General features: G+C 47.9%; 1 protein-coding gene across 4 annotated transcripts in view; it reads left to right on the forward strand.

Annotated features, from left to right (window-relative positions):
• Positions 1-10,000, forward strand: part of LOC110507983 (protocadherin Fat 3-like) — a 218,454-nt gene that overhangs the window by 309 nt on the left and 208,145 nt on the right. For all 4 annotated transcript variants that reach the window (XM_036965859.1, XM_036965860.1, XM_036965861.1 and 1 more), the window contains exon 1: positions 1-3,028. This exon is cut by the window's left edge and continues 309 nt beyond it. In XM_036965859.1, the coding sequence (XP_036821754.1) occupies positions 1-3,028 (3,028 nt within the window). The remainder of the gene's footprint in view (positions 3,029-10,000) is intronic.

The following is a 10,000-nucleotide window of genomic DNA, read 5'->3' on the forward strand; positions in this document are numbered from 1 at the left end:
GAAGAAGGCTTCTTTAAAGCAGAGGAGTACGTGCTGGGAGATTTCTGCTTCTTACGCATAAGGACTAAAGGTGGCAACGCAGCCATCTTGAATCGAGAAATCCAGGATAGCTACTTACTGACAGTGAAAGCCTCTGTCAAAGGGGAGGTTCTGGAGACCTGGACCAAAGTGACGGTCCAGGTCCTGGACATGAATGACCTTCGACCTTTATTCTCGCCCACCACATACTCAGTCACCATAGCAGAAAGTACCCCCCTCAGGACTAGCATAGCACAAGTTACAGCCACTGACGCTGACGTCGGCTCCAACGGGGAATTTTACTACTTCTTTAAGGAGAAAATGGAGCTGTTCGCCGTGCACCCAACTAGCGGTGTGGTCTCCCTCAGTGGGAAACTGAACATTGAGGAGCAGAACCGATACGACCTAGAAATCCAGGCAGTGGACCGCGGGATGAAGTTGTATGGCAATAACGGTGTGAGCAGTACAGCCAAGCTCTTTATGCATGTAGAGCGTGTCAACGAGCATCTGCCAGTCATGAATGTGGTCACCCATGTCCCCTCGTGGTTGGACAAGAACCCTGTGTATGCAGTGGTCACTGTGGAAGACCTGGACAAGGGATTAAATGGAGAGATTGAGTCTGTGTCTATAGTAGCCGGAGACCCTGTGAAGCAGTTTACTCTGGAAAGGTCAGAGGGCGATGAGTTCGCTATCAAAGCATCTGACCAAGTGGACTGGGAGAACTTCCCTTATGGATATAACCTCACTCTTCAGGCCAAGGACAAGGGTGTCCCACAAAAGTTTTCTGCGGTCAGGGTTGTGCACATCATGGTGAAGAAACCACAGGCTGTGGAAGTCAAATTCAAACAGGAGTCGTACGAAATTAGTCTCTTTGAAATCTCACCCCCAGGCATGATCGTAGAGGTGGTGAAAATCACCCCTGAACCAGACGATGCTGAATATATCCTGACCCCCTCGTCAGACTCCTACTACTTCCGGATGAACACCTTAACAGGCGTGATCTCAACAACTCGCTGGTTCACGGAGGTCACCCAGGACGTGTTTGACCTCGAGGTGGTGGAGATGGACAGCGAGCTGAGGGTCAAAGTTCGGGTCTCCATCGAGGACGCCAACGACAACACCCCAACTTTCACTCAGTCTTCGTACGAGGTGTTTGTCAACGAGAGCGTTCCCATGGGATCGACCATTCTGACAGTGTCCGCTGTGGATGGTGATAGCGGGGAGAATGGATACATAACATACAGCATAGCCAGCCTTCAGTCCCTGCCCTTCAAAATCAACCAGTTCTCTGGAATCCTCACCACCACACAGGAGCTGGACTTTGAGTCCTCGTCTGAGAGCTACGTGTTTGTGCTCAGGGCCTCTGACTGGGGTTCCCCCTACAGACGAGAGAGTGAAGTCAACGTAACTGTCCATCTGGAGAATGTGAACGACAACCAACCCTTATTCGAGAAAGTGGCGTGCCAGGGAGTGGTATCTCGGGACTTCCCCACCGACGAGGTGATAACCACCATGTCTGCCATTGACATAGATGAGCTAGAGCTGGTGAAGTACAAGATCCTGGAAGGGAATGAGAGGGGATTCTTCGACCTGAACCCTGACTCAGGGGTCCTGACCCTACGGAGGTCCCTCTCTACTGCCAGTCCTAAAAATGGTATCTTCAGTTTGAAAATAACCGCCACAGATGGAGAGAACTTCTCCGATCCAATGTTCGTGAACATCTCTATTGTTCATGGGAAATCTCCGCCCAAGAACTTCAACTGTAGGGAGACCAGAGTCGCCCAAAAGCTAGCTGAGAAATTACTAAATAAGTCCAAAGCTAGAACCAAGCCCAAGATCGAGGAAGGATTCATTGACCTTTTCTCCGTCAACAGACAGACACCTCAGTTTGACAAGGCCTTTCCCGCAGACATATCAGTATGCGAGGACCTCAAGGTCGGGTCCAGTGTCTTCAAGGTCAACGCCTACGACGGCGACACAGGTTTTAACGGTTTGATTTTGTACGCCATCTCGGATGGAAACACAGACAGCTGTTTCACCATTGACATGGAGAGTGGGTTGATCAGCGTCTTCCTGCCCATGGACAGAGAAAAAAGAGATAGATACCTCCTCAACATCACTATCTACGACCTGGGCCTGCCACAGAAAACCGCATGGAGTCTGCTCACCGTCTACATTGAAGATGCCAATGACAATACACCTCAATTCCTGCAGGAGGGAGGCTATAGAACCGTCATTCCCGAAAACATGGCCATCGGCACCGATGTCATTCAGGTTGAGGCCACTGACAAAGACCTGGGGCCTAATGGAGAAATTGTCTACTCCGTCCTGACCAGCACCACCCAGTTCGGCATCAACAGCTCTAACGGGATTGTGTATGTTGCCGGCCAGCTGGACAGGGAGTTTGTCTCCAACTTCAACTTGAAGATCGAGGCTCGTGACCGTGCAGAGAAAGGGAACCAGAAGTTTTCAGTCACCACTCTGAAGATCTCTCTAGACGACGTTAATGACTGCCCCCCAGTATTCATCCCCAGTGTCTACAATACCCGGGCCCTGGAGGACCTGCCAGTGGGAACCGTGGTGGCCTGGCTCGAGACCCAGGACCCAGACCTTGGCCTGGGTGGCCAGGTTAGATACTCCCTGGCCAATGACTACAACGGGAAGTTTGAGGTGGACAAGGCCAGCGGGGCCATCCGTCTGACCAAGGAGCTGGACTATGAGACGCAACAGTTCTACAACCTCACGGTGAGAGCCAAGGATAAAGGGAGACCTGTCTCTCTGCTGTCTGTCACCTTCGTGGAACTAGAGGTGGTAGATGTAAACGAGAACCTCTACACTCCTTACTTCTCCCACTTCGCCCTCACGGGATCGGTGAAGGAGAGCGCCCGCATCGGGACCACCGTCCTCCAAGTCACGGCCCGGGATGACGACAATGGTAGAGATGGGGCAATCCAGTACTCTATCCGGGATGGGAGTGGACTGGGACGATTCGCCATCGATGAAGAGACGGGTAAGTGCAGATTGCCTGAAAAAAACCTGCTGTTACATGTAATATCGCTGTTTAGATTAGTCTTGATAGTTGGTTTATTCCCTGGATTTATAGGCATTAACAATTGAACATAAAACAGATTACAAGCCTGCGTTGTGTAGATTTGTTTAATTTAACGTTGTGGTGAAGAGCTACAATATCCCCTTAAACTGACTAATGCTGTGTATGAGCCCTGTGTTTTTAATGATGCTGGACCTTATAAGTCCTGTCTCGGCTGTGTGTGTGTGTGTGTGTGTGTGTGAGACGGAGAGAGAGACATGCTCCGGAGGCCAGTCCAGCGGCTGACAAAAAATCTAATTGTGGAGCGGCTGCCGTGTTTGTGGCTGGGGTGTTCTTAAGAAGGTTTAGAGCTGTGATTTATAAGCTTAGCTCCAGTCTGGGAGAGGGCCGTGTTGCCAGATTGAATTACAACTCCGCTATCTTTATTTACATTTAGTCTAGTTGTCATGTCATTTTTGCCTGACCCAGACATTTGGCATCTCTCTGCCTTCTCCACCTAATCCGCCCACCCCTCCTCTTCTACTCTTCTCCCACTCTTGGCTGGAGCTCCGGTAGACCAACTGGGAGGCTTGATGGGCCGTTTGTGACATTCTGCTCCAAGGTATTCTAGGATTTTCCTGATTCTATTTATTTAAAGGCGGCCCGTGCCCGGCCGTGTGGTCCTCCTGTCCACTGGCTAGACGAGGAGGGGCAGAGTAAATTGGTTCATTTCCTATCAGAAGGGAAAGGAGACTGCAGAGTGCAGAGAGAGAGGATTAGGGTTATTATGACATTAGTCCACGGTGTGTGATCTACCTCGTATCCCCCCCCCCGACACACACATACTATATAAATCCTCCATGAAATATGGACCAATAGTAGTTTCCACTTAAAATGGGAAGGGCTTGGATGAGAGGGAACATGGGAGAACAGAGGGGGAGAAGTGGGAGAAGAAGTGGGAGATAGCTTTGAAACGGCATCACCTCCATTCCTGATGGAACGATAAATTATCTTGATGGTTTCAAATTGCCTTTAGATCCCCAGCAAATGGTGCTCTGGGTCCAAGTGATCCTTCATCCCACTCTACGATCGTGCTGTAGAATGAGAATAAGATAACAGGAGAGAGCGAGAGAGACAGAGACAGAGAGAGAGAAAGAGAGAGAGACAGAGAAAGTGACAGAGACAGAGACAGAGACAGAGAAAGAGAGAGAGACAGAGAAAGAGACAGAGACAGAGACAGAGACAGAGACAGAGAAAGAGACAGAGACAGAGACAGAGACAGAGACAGAGAAAGAGACAGAGAAAGAGACAGAGACAGAGACAGAGAAAGAGACAGAGACAGAGAAAGAGACAGAGACAGAGACAGAGACAGAGAAAGAGACAGAGACAGAGACAGAGACAGAGAAAGAGACAGAGAAAGAGAAAGAGACAGAGACAGAGACAGAGACAGAGAGAGAGACAGAGAAAGAGACAGAGACAGAGACAGAGACAGAGACAGAGACAGAGACAGAGACAGAGAAAGAGACAGAGACAGAGACAGAGACAGAGACAGAGACAGAGAAAGAGACAGAGACAGAGACAGAGACAGAGACAGAGAGAGAGAGAGAGAGAGACAGAGACAGAGAGAGAGACAGAGACAGAGACAGAGACAGAGAGAGACAGAGACAGAGACAGAGACAGAGAAAGAGACAGAGACAGAGACAGAGACAGAGAAAGAGACAGAGACAGAGACAGAGACAGAGACAGAGACAGAGAGAGACAGAGACAGAGACAGAGACAGAGAGAGAGACAGAGACAGAGACAGAGACAGAGACAGAGACAGAGAAAGAGACAGAGACAGAGACAGAGAGAGAGAGAGAGAGAGACAGAGACAGAGAGAGAGACAGAGACAGAGACAGAGACAGAGACAGAGACAGAGAGAGACAGAGACAGAGACAGAGACAGAGACAGAGAAAGAGACAGAGACAGAGACAGAGACAGAGACAGAGACAGAGACAGAGAAAGAGACAGAGACAGAGACAGAGACAGAGACAGAGAGAGACAGAGACAGAGACAGAGACAGAGAGAGAGACAGAGACAGAGACAGAGAGAGACAGAGACAGAGACAGAGACAGAGAAAGAGACAGAGACAGAGACAGAGACAGAGAGAGAGACAGAGACAGAGACAGAGACAGAGACAGAGAGAGAGACAGAGACAGAGACAGAGACAGAGAGAGACAGAGACAGAGACAGAGACAGAGACAGAGAGAGACAGAGACAGAGACAGAGACAGAGACAGAGACAGAGACAGAGAAAGAGACAGAGACAGAGACAGAGAAAGAGACAGAGACAGAGACAGAGACAGAGACAGAGAAAGAGACAGAGACAGAGACAGAGACAGAGACAGAGACAGAGAGACAGAGACAGAGACAGAGACAGAGAGAGAGACAGAGACAGAGACAGAGAGAGAGACAGAGACAGAGACAGAGACAGAGACAGAGAGAGAGACAGAGACAGAGACAGAGACAGAGAGAGAGACAGAGACAGAGACAGAGAGAGAGACAGAGACAGAGACAGAGACAGAGACAGAGAGAGAGACAGACACAGAGACAGAGACAGAGACAGAGACAGAGACAGAGACAGAGACAGAGACAGAGAGAGAGACAGAGACAGAGACAGAGACAATCCAACCGACTGCTCCTTTTGTTTGTCATGCATGTTTGCTGGAAACTGATGAAGCCCCAAAGTGGTCCTCGAGCTCAGTTGTAGTCTATAGCCAAGGCCTGGTTGTCTTTTACATTTTCATTTTGGTTTCAGGGAGGAGTAGCCTGACTCAGCATGTTTAGCAGACTGACTCTTTTTTTTCTGGGAAAAACTCATGAACTGTCATCCATTAAACTACTACAGGTCTATAACTACTACTGTTCCTGCTCCTAGCAACAATATTAGTTTGAAGATAATGATAATAAATGCCTCAGCGTGCAACTGCCAGGTCATGTTTTGCAATTTCGTCTTGGATTAATTGCAGTCGGGGAATCGTCCCCAGACTTTTAAGATATATTCTCAGAGGTCATGTTTCAAATGAGCCATTGAACATTTTGACAGACAGGAAATGCAGCCGCACTGCTTCACTCAAGCATTCACCAGGGGCCAGAAAGTCAAACTCTTAGCCCCAATCCATGTTAATCAGTCATAGGCCCCAGATGCAGAATGCTAGTTCCAAACTGTCAAATGACTCATCAGTGATGAAGAATGCAGAATACCAGCAGTATACCATCAGACAGTAGCAGTATACCATCAGACAGTAGCAGTATAGCTAGTTAAAATATGGATCCACATTGCTACATAGAGCTATAAAAGCTTAATTTTTAGATGAAAAAGAGGCTCAGACACTCCCAGAGCTCCGTGTATGTTTCATGATCGATGTTCAAAGCTGAGTCAAACGGGGCCAATGGATACCAGATCTCTTCTGTGATGGAGTGTTACTGTAGGCTCGACCTATATAATTACAGTAAGGATATCATGTCTTTGAAGAGAACTCCAGAATCCATTCCAGAATCCATAGAACTCATGTTGTTGATTTAAAAAGCGGATTGTGTTTAGCTCCCTCCTTTGTAGTTGCGTGTGAAGTCGGGATGCAACAGCCGAGCTGAGCATCACAGTACGTTTACACAGCTGTTGGACTGTCACGTGTGCTCCCTCTCCGGCCTCTAGGTCACCAGCCTGCTCTTTATGGCGCACACCTGTCACCATCGTTACGCGCACCTGCGCGTCATCAGACTCACCTGGACTCCATCATTTCCCTGATTACCTTCCCTTTATATGCCACTCCCTTTGGTTCCTTCCCCCGGGCGTTATTGTTTCTGTTCCTGTGTCATGTCTGTGCGTTGTTCGTGTTACTTGTTTTATATTATGCTCCGTTTATTTTATTAAAACACTCACTCCCTGAACTTACTTCCCGACACTCAGTGCACATCGTTACATGGACGTCGTTTAGTGCTTGGACTGGAAGAGAGGATGTGACAGTCAGTCGACTGCAGGTTGAAACAAACCACCTGGGAAACCCATAGGGGGAGAATTCCACAGTAACGGAATTACTCTTTGATTCAGTTGTTTCACTTTAAAATGCAGAAGGACTACTTCAAACAATTTCCATTGAAATATGTACAAAAACTAATTTAGTGGAAGAACTGTGTAAATGCCAACTTTGGTAACGGAATTACGGTATAATCTCCCTCAGGTTTTTATGTGACCACATTTTCCAAAAACTCGGTTAAATATCTGCTCTGAATTAACATTCACAGATGTCCGGAGAAAGAATGGGGTGTCAGCTATGACATGGCACATTGAGTAAAATGTTGTATTTTTGCTTATTGAAGTGGATTTAAACCCGTTAATGGTATTACGGTAACATAATTACATCATGGGTCCCTGAGCTGTACTACACATAAATGCATTATTATGGATATGAGTTCCTTGGTCGCCATGGCGCCATAAGGTCGCCTAGGCAGACAGCTTTTTATGTTTTTTGATAACATTTTTAAATTTTGATATACGTTTTATTTTGTAGCTTAGTAAGTACTGAGTATACAAAACATTATGAACACCTGCTCTTTCCATCACATAGACTGACCAGGTGAATCCAGGTGAACGCTATGATCCCTTATTGATGTCACCTGTTAAATCCACTTCAATCAGTGTAGATGAAGGAGAGGAGACAGGTTAAAGAAGGATTTTAAAGCTTTGAGACAATTGAGACATGGATTGTGTATGTGTGTCATTCGGAGGGTGAATGGGCAAGACAAAATATTTAAGTGCCTTTGAAATGGGGTGGTAGGTGTCAGGCGCACCGGTTTCTGTCAAGAACTGCTAGGCTGCTGGGTTGTCACGCTCAACAGTTTCCCGTGTGTATCAAGAATGGTCCACCACCCAAAGGACATCCAGCCTGCTTGACACAACTATGGGAAGTATGGGAGTCAACATGGGCCAGCATCCCTGTGGAACGCTTTCGACACCTTGTAGAGTCCTTGCCACAATGAATTGAGGCTGTCCTGAGGGAAAACTCGATATTAGGATGGCGTAGTTTTGTCAAGATAACCCATAGGCTGGCTAGCTAGCTTTTGTTTTTATTTGAAACTGGAGATGGCACTGGCTTGGACATCAAAGTGTTTTTTGTAGTTTTGAGTGGATTTCTCAGTTCAAGTTTGGACTATCCCAATAATTGATGTGTAGTAGGTCTCCGGCGCTTTATCGAAATCTAACAGATGTCGGCTTCACACAGATGGGTGCTACATGTTGTCTGAGGAGAATCTACCCACAGAGTCTGCAGAACAGCTGGGGATGGCAGAAAAGCTGGTCCTCTGATGTGACCACTTACTCAAGTCTTCTTCAGGGCATCAGAGGACCTGAGAACAGCGTGGCGGAGGAGAGTGCTGAAGGTGGAGAGTGATGGCTCTTGACTGACTTTCAGGGGAGTGTAGTATACTTGGCCTACATGCAGCCCACCGTAGTTCTACTGTATTGTATTGTACTGTACTCTGCTGAGCTCTACTCACTGTGCTGTACTGTACTGTGCTATTCAATCTTGTGAAACATACAGTATGTCTGTAATAGGTTCAGATTTGGTCCAGTCTAGTCTGTCTGTGGACGTTAAAAATAACATCAAGACTAGGGTGGACTGGAAAAAAAGAGAGGGGGCTCATGGGTAGGTGTCAATAAGAGATGGGAGAGGTGACATTAACTGGAGTGGGAGTGGGAGAGAGAGAGAGAGAGAGGGGGGGGCGAGAGAGAGAGAGAGGGGGGGGAGAGCGAGAGATAGAGGGGGGGATAGGTAGAGAGAGAGGGGGGGGGAGGGGGGAGAGTGAGAGAGAGAGTGGAGGAGAGGGAGAGAGGTGGTAGAGTGGAGGAGAGGGAGAGAGAGAGAGAGAGGGGGGAGAGAGAGAGTGGAGGAGAGGGAGAGAGAGAGAGGGGGGAGAGGGAGAGATAGAGGGGGGATAGGAAGAGTGCGCGGGGGGGGAGGGGGAGGGAGAGAGGGAGAGTGAGAGAGAGTGGAGGAGAGGGAGGGAGAGAGAGAGGGGGGAGAGAGAGAGTGGAGGAGAGGGAGAGAGAGAGGTGGGGGAGAGGGAGAGAGTGGAGGAGAGGGAGAGAGAGAGGGGGGAGGGAGAGAGGGGGGGATGGAGAGAGAGGGTGGGGAGAGGGAGAGAGAGGGTGGGGAGAGGGAGAGAGAGAGTGGAGGAGAGGGAGAGAGAGAAAGGGGGAGAGAGGGAGAGAGAGAGAGGGGGTAGGGGGGGGGAGGGAGAGAGAGAGAGTGGAGCAGAGGGAGAGAGAAGGGTTGTCCAGACTCAGACTGTTTTAACACTTGGTTTGGCCACCAGACAACAGTAAGAGAAAGAAAACAGATGAGCTGAACACAACAGTATGCCAGTAGAAAGGAGGGCAGTTGACCAAACTGTGGTTTGTGACTATAATTTGAAGCTAATTCAGTTGCAGTAATTATGTTACAACTGGGTATTTACGTCAACATTACGGTGTTTTGATGTGTTTCTAATACTTTTAAGACTTTTTCTAACACCCCTTTCTATCGGTTTATCCAGAAATCAAAGCCCTTATTTATGCATCATTTTGAAGATGGAAAATAGTTGAAAAATGTATCTATACCTTCATTTCCCCAAAATATAGACACTTTCATTTCACACCAAATTTAATATGCTCTTTTGAACTTCAGATTTGCTCATTGGTTCTTTTCGTTGGAAATGCCTGGGAACACTCTGGTTAGACTCTCACTCTAGGGTTGAGGGTTCAGAGTTCATAGAGGGGTCAGAACCCTGTCATCACCAGATGAAGAGGTTATTTTCATCCCTCTCATGAAGACATATCGGTCCTGTTGTGTTGTAGACCTCTTGTTAGCTAGGGAACCTGGATTTGTGACACTTAATCAAATACTGACACACACACACACACACACACACACACTAG

This window comes from Oncorhynchus mykiss, chromosome 27 (genome assembly GCF_013265735.2).
Source record: "Oncorhynchus mykiss isolate Arlee chromosome 27, USDA_OmykA_1.1, whole genome shotgun sequence".
NCBI lineage: Eukaryota > Metazoa > Chordata > Actinopteri > Salmoniformes > Salmonidae > Oncorhynchus > Oncorhynchus mykiss.